Genomic DNA, 13,507 nt, shown 5'->3' with positions numbered 1-13,507 from the left:
TTTTGCATATATTAATCAGTGTGGTATGACTGGGTTTATTATGGAACAGGCAGCTGCTTGAGCACAGAAGGTCATGTCACTGCTAGTGCTGCCTGCAATTAGTAGGTCCAGGGATGGAGACGGCATCGGCATCCTCCACTGCTCAGCTTGCTGTGATCCTGCCTGCTACAGCACAGGCATTGTCCCCAGCAGTAATGCTGCCAATGCAGGTAAGTATGGCTGTGGTGCCTACTAGACTCACTCACGCTCAGCAATTACCATGCTGGGGTGCAGCGCACAGATTCTACTGGTGATGCCATGGTGCACATAAATTGTGTTGGGCCACAGCCTCATCGTGCACATTGAGGTTAGCAGCAATGCAGGGCTGCCGGATATGCTACTCTGACTACGCAACAAGTCGAAAGTCCACACTTTCATTTATTCTTCCTTAAGAGCCCTCACTCCCAAGTTCCAAATGCGCTCTTGCAGCTTCCTTGCCTCAACTATGTCATGATGAGCCAGCCCCCAGCTACAATTATTCAATGGGAGGTTTAGGCTCAGGCAGTGGAAGGGTGCAGCAGACTAGGGGAATAGAATGCAAGCCAAGGTTTGTCGATGACTTCTTGGATTTGTGATCAGCATGATGACATCATCACTAACGTGGTGATACACAATCATGCTTGCCAGGGCAGGCGTATGCCGGCCTGCCTATGAACATTTACCAGCCAGTCACCATGCAATGTATGTTATTCTTTTTATTTTGAATTGAACAATTAATATTGAGACCACCACCTGCAGGTTCAGAAATTGTAGCCCTGGCCCTGTGAAAGAAGTGCAGATGCTGAGCACCTGAAAGCACCTGCTCAAATTAGGCACTTATTTACTTGGCCCTCATTTAGCAGCTGGAGCTAAAGGCAATTGCACACAATGAAGGGAATAGGCATGCCGACTGCCTCTGTCTTTCTGCATGTATTTACCTTGAATTTAGAATGCAGTCAAGCACCATGGGTTAGAGCCAGCATTCAAAGCATTCTGAATGGCTGAACCAATCTCAGCATTACATACAAGGTGCTAAAATTAAGAACACTGCAGAGGATATAATTGGGCTCTGGTAACTGATTGTTGATGTTTGATGGTTCTCTATTTTTATTTAAGGAGTGGATTATTTGTTTTGTGCTGTACATCTATATTCCAATATCTGATAATGTGTATGTTCGGTAAAAACAAATTGTGACTGGGCAACAGGAATTTCTACCTTGCAAAACGTTGTATTCCCTGAGTAATGTAACAAGGGACTGCAGCCTGTAAGCCCACTTCAAGTTACAGGTACTCGGAGGTTTGTAAATAAGGGCCTAATTTGTAGTCTGGTGGATGGTTACTATCTCATTAATATGAAGAAACTCCCATCCGCCATATACAAGTCCATTAGGGTAATGTACTTGTAATAATGTGAGCAGGATATCTGCCATGTTTGTGACGGAGTACCCATCTGCCAAAATCTAAAGCAGTCGCAATTTCTCTATTGAACCTAATTCCTAGCACAAAACGTTAACTGTGTTTTCTTTAAAGAGAAGTTGTTTAAGTTGCTGAGAAATGAATATTCAAAGCAGTGTGCAAAAATAATGAGGACATCATTGAAGAGACCACACGGTGTTTTCTGAAATGACAAGCATTTTCACATTTCATCAGTACGGTGGTATAAAATGCACTTTGTAGGCAGTAAAGTCTTGCTCTGAATGGCTCGGGTGTAAATTTTCATCATCGGTTTTGGCAATCCTGTAAAGTAAGAATGGACATATATTTGAAAAGAGCAGTGTCAACATGATATAAATAGCAGTAGGTGACAGCCCCTCCCATGGAAAACGTCCATGATATAAAAATCTAAACACATTTTTTATAACATAGCATCATTTCTTATTTCATGAGTGTGTAATAAATAGCTTCCACACTGACATGTGAATATCATTTGTAGATTTTCTCGTGAAAAGTACTGGAAAGGTTCAGTGAAATGTTTTCGGAAATCAGAGTTCTGGTAAAAAAAATCAAATATTATATGACACAGTTGCTTTGAAAAGTGTTGCTCAAATATTCTTAGAACTGGCCAGCAAGAGTATTATTAGCACCTGCCGAAGTATTGCACCCACTACTAGGCGTTTCCTTAGTCCACTGAGTTGTGGTTTCTTATTGGTGTAATTTCATGCTGCAATATGTTTTCATTACCATGTACTGGAGTTTGTGTCTAGACATACCGCCTTTTTGGGATTAGTCTACCTAACGTGCCTGACCTTAACATGTCTGCCAGACTGAACAACCACGTCTTTGTGACAGACCACTATCATAACAATGTGACATAGAGTTGCTTCCTGTGCCCGCACAATCAATGGCTGTAAACTTGACACAATGTAACAGTTTAAAAGATTTGCTTTTCCTCTGTATCTGCTGCTTCCACTCGCAAGGCTGTTTTGACAACATCACAAATCTTGGTGACGGGGGCATGTTTGTCATGATGTGTGCCCTACTTGAGGAAGAATCACATCCAGACAGAAGAAAAATATAATCAGAGATAGCAAAAGCTCAAACCATCTAAACTTTATCTGGAGAGGCAGTAAAAAATCGTGAGGGTTCCATATTGAAAATATATCATCAGGGTTACATAGAGAGGTTGTATTGTCAGTTCCACATCAAGTATAGTGTGCAGCAGTGCACATATGTTGCTGGCTCGATGCATTAAACAGTAGCATTCTTCATCCATTTATCTTCAGAATATAATCAATCCAGCTGCTGCCATAGTCATATTAATTAATTAATGATTCAATCTATTCAACCATCCATCCATTAGTCTGCTAAAGTACAAAATTTCGGGGCCCATTGTGAGTGGGCACGTACTTGTTCCTTAAACTAGGTATAGTTCATGCATTGGTAATTAAGAGAGGTGAGGAAAAATCCACATAATTGGGTTAAACATGTGGGAACCAGTGTTTCTGTGCTAACTCCTGCATGTCTTTTCCCCTATTTCCATGAAAACTTTCACAAGGACATTTTGCCTGATTTCAGCAGATGACGTGTCTTGGTGAAAAAACATGCAGTGCTCATGTGTCATTCTACTCTGAAAGCCTTGGGTAACTCTCATTACCATTACTTTTGGGATTAATGGGGTACTTGTAATTGACCCTGATGTAAAGTGATCCTCTTTTGGTTGCTCACCACCAGTTTTTCAGTTTTTTGGTACGCACCTGCTAGTAATCTTAAACTATAACCCTGGACACTGCTCCCCAGTGCCCAGTGTACATGCTGTGACCCCCAGCCTATAACATACAACAATTGGCTTAAACCCTGATTGGCACATTTAACTTACCTCTAAGGCCAAAGTATATGGTGCAAGAATGCACCCACGGCATGGACAGTTAAATGACTCTGTGTACTGCACCACTCATTGTGCCATCTTTTACAGGGGCACATGGATCATCACCTACCTTGTGCAGTAAGGCTGCTGAAGAGTAAAACCTGCAGTGTGACCTGTCAAAATAACACTTATGTAGGTCTTACAGCTCACAAGGCAGCGAAACTAGTTTCACTGTGGTGGGCCTCACTGTCCTATGTAGAAACCAGATTGCAGATTACAACAGCAATACTTTAATCTAGGGACAGAGACCAGGTATAAAAATAATTAAACCACTATTGTTAATAGTTATTAAAAATCCAATTCAAAGGTAACGTTGGATTTGTAATCATTATTTAAAAAAAGTAACTTCTAGAAAGTTATCTTTTCCCTGTTTTAGCCTTTAGGAGGCTAATAGCATTAGCTCTGACAGTTGAGCAGCCTGTACTTGGCTTGAATGAGCTGTGATTGTGGTGTAAAATCCCTACCAGGAGCGATATATGAGGTCAGTTTGATTGACAGGTCAAACTGAATGGGCAGGAATGACTCCTCTAGATTAGCAGAATATTCAGGGTGGGGGTTGTGGGTATACTGTAAGCACAAAAGTGTCAAATCCTGTCAGGTCTGTCTGAGGTACGTGTAAAGCATTTTAGCTCTTAAAAAGGAATCAAACAGAACCAAATAACAAATCTTGTGCATCGCCTTTCTGGTCACTAAGATACCCTGCTTTGTTTAATTAGACTTCTACCTCCTGTTTTATTTTGGACTCAGGTCCCGCTTATAACTGGAATTTAGTGTTAGGTGTGGAAGGAGGAGATTGGTGATTTACATAGCACCCTCCTAGACGCCCCCCACCTAGCTCTCAGAGCCCACGTTTAGTGTGACTGAAGATTCATGCCATTTTTATATTTCCCTGGCACATGGCCTTTTAGACCTTTTTTCAGTCATGCAAACAGTTACTCCTAAAAAAGTGGGTGATGTTTACCAGTGGAAGGTTTACCCTACTGGTTACGCAGTGCCCAGGAGTCACTGCCACCCACTACCAAGCATTAAAGTGGCATCTCAAAGTATCCTCCTTGAAACACTTCGGGACATGCAGAAGATCAGAAAAGGTCTGAATAATCTTTCCATGACCTCAGAGGAGCCCTGCAGGACTAGACTTGCATCTCATTATACCCAGGACAAAGAAGTGGACTCCAAGAGTGAGCTGGCTAATGTCATGTGTGGCTATAGATGTACACAAGCTGCAAGAGTCCTATTAATTAAGTACCCAGTTAACCAGTGGCACATGGACTTGAACTGGACTGTGGGCCTCTGCCCAGCCTGAGTCTCTATGTGCTTCTCCTAAAGGGTTGGGGGCCTTAGAAGCGTACTGTTCTGGTTGTTTGGGCACAAGATGAAAGTCTGAAAACCTTTCTTCAAGTACATCAGTGGACACAATGGAGAAAGTATCCACTTGGAATATCTGTGGTGTTCACACCAGAACATGGGCTTCTATTGGAATTCTCAAGGGCATAGTATCAAGCCCATTATCGCCTCTTTTGCAGCAGTTTCCTGCCGCTAAATCAGTTCTTGATAATATGCCCCTCAGTTCTTTACTTAACACATGCATTTTATATCTAAAGCATTTTTAGGACGAGCCTAGCGCAGCGCATTCGCTGCACTAGGAAAATACCCTCTTGCAATCACTTCAGCTTTCCTAAAAGCTTGTGCATGTGGGACTCACACGCCATAGGCCTTTGCGTCTGGCTTTATTACGCAATTGGCCAAAGGCGTGTGGAGGTCCCAGCTTCTTTTCAAAGGTTTACTCCCAGAGCGTTTTGCTCCCGGGAGCCAGCAGGGGCCATGTGGTTTTAATCAGCATGTGCGCGTTTCCCCTTACAAACAACGAAACACCAGCAGCGGCACGCAGGGGCCATTTATTTAGGTTGGCGCGCGCACCACTCCCAGGCTTGCTTTTGTTGCAATAAATACACAGGAAGAGCCTGGATCACTGACATAATATCAAGGGACAAAATATAGAGTACTCAAAATATCGATTCAAAATATCGACAGACAAAATATCGAAGTCCTATCTACAAACAGGTAAGTACAAAAATATCGACTCCAAAATATCGTATAAAAATATGTACTTTGTCAAAATATCGAATTTATTAAAATTAATGTAAAATTTTAAAAAATATTAAAAATAAATAACTAAAATATACTTAAAAATACTTAAATAACCTTAAAATTATTAAATAAATAATTTAAGTTATAAAAAAATAATACAATTTTATTTGTTAAAACATATATATATATAAACATAATATTATTAAAAAATATACAATATTATTACCGTAGGATAGCGGGAGTGTTAAAATGACTATTCCCACTCCAATGAGTGCAACAGTAGGGAAAGCTTTGGATAGCGTAGCGGTAAAAATTACTATTCCCACTCCAGAGAGTGCAACAGTAGAGAAAGCGTTGGATAGCGTAGGGGTAAAAATTACTATTCCCACTCCAAAGAGTGCAACAGTAGGGAAAGCGTTGGATAGCGTAGGGGTAAAAATTACTATTCCCACTCCAAAGAGTGCAACAGTAGGGAAAGTGATGGATAGCGTAGGGGTAAAAATTACTAATCCCACTCCAGTGGGTACAACAGTGGTGAAAGCGTTGGATAGCGTAGGGGTAAAAATTACTATTCCCACTCCAGTGAGTGCAACAGTAGGGAAAGCGCTGGATAGCGTAGGGGTAAAAATTACTATTCTCACTCCAGTGAGTGCAACAGTAGGGAAAGCGTTGCACAGCGTAGGGGTAAAAATTACTATTCCCACTCCAGTGAGTGCAACAGTAGGGAAAGCGGTGGACAGCGTAGGGGTAAAAATTACTATTCCCACTTCAGTGAGTGCAACAGTAGGGAAAGCGTTGGATAGCGTAGGGGTAAAAATTACTATTCCCACTCCAGAGAGTGCAACAGTAGGGAAAGTAAATACTTCATATATTATTTAAATATATATATATATATATATATATATATTAATATCTATAAAAAATTAATTACAAGTAATTACCAATTTAATATAATATAATTAATCAATTAAAATGACAAATTAAAATTAATTATTACAATTAGTTACCTATTAATACAAATTAATTACAAATTAACAATTAATTAATTAACAATTGAAAATTAATTAACAATTAATTCAAATTAAATACAAATAAATCAATTAAATTATTTAATTAATTATAATTAAATTACTTCCCACTCTATTCCCCTATAAACCCACAACCCGCTACAGAAAATACATTAGTACAATTAACATAATTAGCAATTAATCAATTAAATAAAAACTAATTGGCAATTAAAATTTAATTAATTACCCCCAAACAATTATTTACCAATTAATTCAAAATAAATACCAATAAATAAATGTACATATCTAATTAATTCACCAAAGTACTCCATTCAATCGAATAGACGTCTCCGACACTCAGAGGTTGTTGTGCACGCAAATTTAATCAGCAGGAAAACAACGCGTTTTGCTTTACAGCTTGATCACGTTTATTTAATTAATTATAAATAAATTACTTCCCACCCAATTCCCCTATAAACCCACAACCCGCTACAAAAAATAAATTAGTAAAATAAACATAATCATCAATTAATCAATTAATTTAAATTAATTGCCCATTAAAATTGAATTACCAAATAGAAATTAATTACCAATTAATTAAAAATAAATACCAATAAATAAATGTACATATTTAATTAATTATAATTAAATTACTTCCCACCCTATTCCCCTATAAACCCACAACCCGCTACAGAATTAAATTACCAAAAAATTAAAAAACATAAAATTCATTAATTAAAATAAATAAAAAATTATAACATAAATACACACTTTTAACACATATCATAACCTAAAAAAAACTATACAAAATTTGATATTATTAAAAATGTAATAATTTTAATAACCTATATTATATACTTCGATATTTTGACTTTCTATATTTTTAACATTCGACATTACATTACTTACCGTAAAAACAATATTTTCGATGACTATATTCTGTCCATTCGATATTTTGTCCATTCTATATTTTGAACTCGATATTATGTCCATTTGATATTTTTTACTTGATATTTTGACTGTTTACCGAAGAGCCTACCATTCCATTCATGTTTAATAAATAGAGTAAGTATCCAAATATTTGAATGGGCTCCACTTTTGCGCAGAAGATGTACTGCAGCTACTAATGCTCTGAGTGAAGTGAAGTGTAAACATCTGCTTGCCCGTGAGGCACGTTCGCTGCGGGAGGATGCCTGGCTGATCCTCAAGGCTACAGCCGTTGGTCCCAGGCCTGGACCTCGGCAGGCCAGAGCCTTCCTCCCTCTCACAATGTCCATTAATTGGCATGCGCACAGAGGCCTTCACCGACAGGCCGGGATTGAATGGGCTCTCAGTGCGTGGCCGATGGTCCCGGTGGAATGCGGCGGAGGCATGTTGGCCGAGGGAGGGGGTGCAGCTGGTACTCTTCTACGGTGCCTGCTGTGTGTATAGACACAGCGCAGCCTGCCCTTCCTTTCTCAAACTGATATTAGAATAACGCAAAGACAGCTGCCTGCTCACAGAGAAGGGCTGGGTGAACTCTGTGTGACTCAAATGCAAATCCCCATGTTATTTATTTGTGTTCAAATAATAGCATTCTGGCCAAACATATGAAACGATTGAATGTTGCGATACAATCTCTCTCAGTTGGTTTGCTTGTTACCATGGTTATCAACAGGCACACCTCCAACATTCGCCGCTACACTGTATAAAATGTGACGTATTTTGCTGATCTTCTTTAATGTATACCGAAAACGTGTTCACTCACATACGCACATCATGACTTCCTACTTGACTGGCAGAGCTTAAGAGTTGCAGACAGGGCCGGCGCTAGGCATGGGCAGTATGGGCAGCCGCCCAGGGCCTCGCGCTCATGTGAGAGGCAGGGGCCCTCCCCCTTCACTGTGAAATGAATTACTTTCACAGATTGCCCCCCTGCTCCACCAGGGCCCCCTCCCCACACAATTACAATACACATCAGAGATGTCTGGTGTCGACCGCGTGGTGGCATTCCTGGGGGTGCAGGGGTGGGGGGGAGGGACAAACAGAGTGGGGAAATCAAAGCGGCAGGGCCAGCAATTAGGGCTCAGAGTGTCAGGGGCAAGGCAACACCTCTCTTTAGTACCAGCCATTCCCTGCCTGCATTTTGTTGCTAGGTGACACAAGGCCCCTTTGTTTCCAGGACCAGCCGGATACAGGTAAGGAGCAGTGGGTGAGGGGAGGAGGGAGCAGCCAGATCAACTGGTGCTGGGGCAGTGTTTTAAGAAATGCCTTGTTACTGCTTCGAAGGCCCAGGGGAGGGGGCTCCCTTTCCCTGGGCCTCGAAGCACGAGAGCAAGGTGCAAGGTCCAGGTGTGGGGCCCCCTTTCCCTGGGCCTCTAAGCACTATAGAAATCTGCAAGGTCAGGGTGTGGGGGCCCCCTTCCCAGGGCCTTGTAGCCACTACTCCCTCTTTCTTTTCCTTTCCTTTATTTGTTCCCCTGTGAAATGAATCCAAAAAAGAAAAACTTTTTTGCTGGAAAGGTCATCTTTTTTGTGACATTTTTCACTTACAAAGTGCAGCCTTGGGAAAGAGAGAAATAAAAACTTCAAAATGTCAAAAATAACTAAAGCAAGACAGAGTGGGTCGAAAAGGGGCCAGATTGATTTTATTCATACCCAAAACACATTAGTGCCACTACACAGAGTTTACCAGTGAAGCGCTACTTTTGTTTTCTTGTCTTTCTCTAAACAGCATTGTTTTCCCCGGGTGGGGAAGTGCACCATTTCGGGATGTACTGCAATACCTGCTTGATGGGCGAACTGGAAAATAAAGTGCATACCGCTGCTCTGTATCACAAATGTGGTCTTTTTAAACCATATTGCTTTCGTTTTGTAAGGATATATTCAATGGGCATTGAAGCAGGTCCGTTCCGGCCCTGTAGTCATGGCCTTAACTTTTCATGCAAAATCACTCATTCATTTCTGAATAAGTGCAAAAGCGTTAAGGTAACCATGTTGTGCCTGCTTACATTTCACATGCTTTAATTAATCTTACATTCCTTATGAGTGTTTGCTTTTTCCAGAATGTTGTCACTTTTTTTTTTAGGCAGCATATTGCTCTTGTCTAGTGCGTAATTTGAAATGAGTCGCTTCTAGGTGTTTGTAGCGGGGCACAATTGGGTTGTAGTTGAAGGCAGTGCGAGTTTCTCTCAGTGGGGTAGTATGGTGTTCAGTGGGGAGAGGATGTGGCACTACGGTCAGAGCTGCCAAACTTGGAACTGGGGAGCCAGGTTCAGCCTTCATGACCAGTCCACCAGACCAATCTCCCTGAGGGAGCATATTTCCATGGTAGACCTTGGAAGGACCCGCAAGACCTTAGAAGCCCTGGTGTCTTAGCACCAGCAGGTGAACCCTAGCAGTGGCAAGTGTGGGTTAACCTTGAAGGCCTCTCTACCACAATCCCTATTGAAGCCCACCGCAAGTCTTTTGGGCAGGCCTACGAAGCAGCACACTCTAGAGCAACAGTGACTCTGTCATTGAGGTCACAGGACCCTTGAGGAGGGAGGCTCTAGGGCGGTGCAAGCGGTGAGATCGTATTGAGCACTGACTTTGGGTCATGTTTGTGAGTATATTATGTTTCTAAAAGCACTTGCTGCCTCCTTCCTGGCCTCCAGGAATTTTCGGCAACAATAAAAATGTCATGAAACTCCGGTGATCAATGCTCTTCCTAGAGAGAGATGGACGTTTGTCAAGTGGAAGTTTTGACTCATGGAAAGGTAGCGCAGAGGGTTAATGTGCTCGCTGCAAAGAACATGTCCCATGCAGATCACTAAGTCCACATAATGTAAATAGGCCAGTGGATTACTGCTTTTGTCAGAGAGATCCTATTGGTACTTGCAGTTTATAAGTCAAAATCCTAACATAGAACAATGATCTATTAACTGTCATCTAAGAGCTGCATGCCAACTGCAAGGTATAATTTACATCGTTATGGTTTTTTCCCCAGTCTTTGATTAACATAATGTTGCGAAAAGGGTTCACTTGAACAGAAATCAATTCTGGTTATTAAAGAGAACTTCCAACCATGGTATTACGTTCTAAATTCAGAGTTTGTGTTTCTCCAGATCAATCACTATTAAACTATACTGCCTACTAGTACGATTGTCATGTGACTCCTAGTCCTTTGTCTTATGTAAAATTACCTATTGTGATTTCCACACGTATTATTGATTATCTCTGTGTAATGTTTGATATAAAGTTCTCTGACACTCTAAACTGGTATCAGTGGTGCTGTTTATCAAATTAAATGCATCTGAGAGAGAGTGTAGTTATGGAGACTTGAGAGGCACTGTTAAAGGGTGGTAGTGAGGGAATCCATGGCAGAGCAAGTCATTGGGGGCACCAACATTGTCGCACAGGGCTCCCCCAGTGCTAAATCTGGCCACATCTACTTCCTACAGTTCTAACACCAAATCAAAAGCGTTGATTTGACAACCCCTTGAATCTGTAGCATACCTTCAAGTCAATGTATGATTTAGCAGTGGTCTCGGTTTTTCTAAGACTGTTTGTGTTTATGTAAAATCTTTATTTGTTTGCAATGGTGTCTTGTAATTTTGTACTATATGTGTTGTGTTTTTGCACTTAACATAATTCTGGTGAGTAATGAGCACACACACAAAAAAGATTGTCCTACGTCTCTTAACGTGGGAGTGGGAGATTCTGGTGAGAGGACTTACGTTAAAACAAATTACGTAATGTCATCCTAAGGTAGCACAATAATGGCACAGAAAGATAAGAGAGCCTTTTGAAATGTGCAATTATATCCATGGTGTGAGAGGTTTTCTCTTGTGTAATTTTATATTTTGAATGATCCCGCCCCTCATTACCTCAACAGGATCTCCCCCCTTTATGAGGCAGAACTGGAAATTGTATCATGCACTCATCTGGAAACAATCTGTTAACGAGGAGTAAATAATATACATCTTTGTGAGACCTGCACCTAGCTTTTCTATCTAATGAGACAAATGTAATCCATTTAACAGTTTTAAAATATATGGACTTATTTCATTTGTATATTTATCTTTTTGTCCATGTTACTGATATCCACGTTAGGTCTCTTCAGCGATGCCAAATAAGATCAATAGTCCTGCGATGTCACTTTCTATGATGTCGCTTCTTGTGATATTACCAAGGGCGGCTCCTTCACTAGGGCGGAGGAGCGACGCCCCACTACTTTCTCACAAAAGCAGAAACACAAAATGCTAAAACATTTTATGTTTCTGCTTCTAGCACTGCGAGAAAGCAGAAGTGTTTCATTGGGAGGGGGCGGGTCTGTTTTAGGGCAGGGGAGGATTGCCTTGCCAACTGCTAAGGGCGCTGACTGTTCGGCCAAACCAGTCTTGCGCACTCTGGCCTTTCTCTATGTAGGCCGCAATGCAGCCTACATGGGGAAAATGGCCTCCCCATAGGCGCCTGGCTGGTCGGCGTCCTGATCAATCACAACGCTGCCATTGCAGCATTATGATTGGCTTAGGGGAGGGGAGGGAGGCTGCCTGCTTCCTGTTCCCCCCCCCCCCACTTCCGAACTCCCGCGAGATCCTCCACCCGCGAGTCATGCTGGCTGCGACTGGAAGATACATGCAAATTGGAGGGGCCTCACATCTTCTCTTTCGCCCGGGGCCCCAGGAGTTCTAGGACCGGTCCTGATTGCAGATACACGCGCTGTTCATCGCCAGGGGAGGTTCGTGATTTGCAAAAGATTTGCCCAAGAGAGAGACGTAAACCGCGCAGGATAGTTAGATTCACAGAACGGAAACGCCATCCTTGTAAGTGGTTCCACATTTCCGGAAGCCTATTGATTCGGCCAGTGCAATGGGGGAAGAATACACGGCAAGGGGCATTTGTGCTCGGGAGAGCGCCGAAGACCTGCCATAATGACATTGATATTGTGCTAAGAGTCTGTTACTATCTGCGTGTATTCCTTAAGTTTAACAAATACCTCAATCAGGGCCTGCTCCGCTCTTTGCGTTGGGTGACATTCTTACGGTGGTGTTAATATTGGGTCTATTAAGCTTTCTTTATGCCTGACCAATGAGGCGAGGGGGTCCTGAGCACAGTGTGAGAATGCGAAGGGCTCCATTCTCATCCGGGGACCTCATTAGAACCGCATAGAAAGACGCTCAATGCTCGCCCATTACCAGCCCTGGCACTAAGGCCTGCTCCCGAGTCGAGACGCCTGGTGTCAAAAGGGTATTTGTCCCCCCCAGCCCTCGGCTGCACAACAACGGCGCAGCCCAACCACAGGAAGTGCTTGTTTGTCATTCCGCACTTCACTGTTAATCTTTTCTAGGCCCTTAGCCCCAGAAAAGAAGAGAAACTTGGGGGGCAGCTCATGCGAAAAGGAGTCACTGCTATACTGGAGTTTAGGGAATCTGTTATTTGTGGCGTGCTTGTGGGGCTATCCAAAAACCTACAAGTACCCAAAAGAGTTTTCTTGATCAGGTACACATTAATAATGAAAGTTAGAAAAAACATTGTACAGCGTATGGAAATTAGAGCATACCCGTGGGTATATGATGTTCCAGGTAAAGGCATATTTAAACTAATTTGCAACATGACAACAGGAATGTGAAAATCATTTGATGCTCTAGAGTAGCTATTCTACGAGGAGTTTCCGTGAGCCATTTTGTTTTCAACTTGCCTACCCTGCTCTCCCTCGAGTCTGGGCCCATGTGCCCCTCTCAGTGAATTCTGCACTGCTGACCCCCCCCCCCCCCACTCCCCACCAAATCCCCCACCCTCGGGGTTATCGGATTCTGTAGGAGTGGTAGCTTGCTCACCAGCCTCCTTCAGGCACCACCGTGGGGACTGCAGGAGACCTTCACTCCCGTTTACACACAAGACAACGCCTACTATTTATTTTCTTTAAAACATTCAATATAGTGCTTTGAGATTGTCGAGATGGGAGCCCTGCTGGTGTGGACACCTTCTTCCGACGAAAATCTGTCCTGCTTTGGGAGGCATGTCAGTACCAATTTGTATGAACTTATACCTCACAACGTGCGGCAGT

General features: G+C 42.2%; 1 protein-coding gene across 1 annotated transcript in view; it reads right to left on the bottom strand.

Annotated features, from left to right (window-relative positions):
* Positions 1-719: 719 nt before the first annotated feature.
* Positions 720-13,507, bottom strand: part of LOC144761885 (mucin-like protein) — a 507,595-nt gene continuing 494,807 nt past the window's right edge. The window contains exon 20 of the mRNA XM_078647097.1: positions 720-1,755. Coding sequence (XP_078503223.1) covers positions 1,665-1,755 — 91 coding nt within the window. The 3' untranslated portion in view covers positions 720-1,664. The remainder of the gene's footprint in view (positions 1,756-13,507) is intronic.

This window comes from Lissotriton helveticus, chromosome 6, assembly GCF_964261635.1.
Source record: "Lissotriton helveticus chromosome 6, aLisHel1.1, whole genome shotgun sequence".
NCBI classification, from domain to species: domain Eukaryota; kingdom Metazoa; phylum Chordata; class Amphibia; order Caudata; family Salamandridae; genus Lissotriton; species Lissotriton helveticus.
The sequence above is the reverse complement of the archived record's forward strand: the minus strand, read 5'-3'. Positions and strand labels throughout refer to the sequence as shown.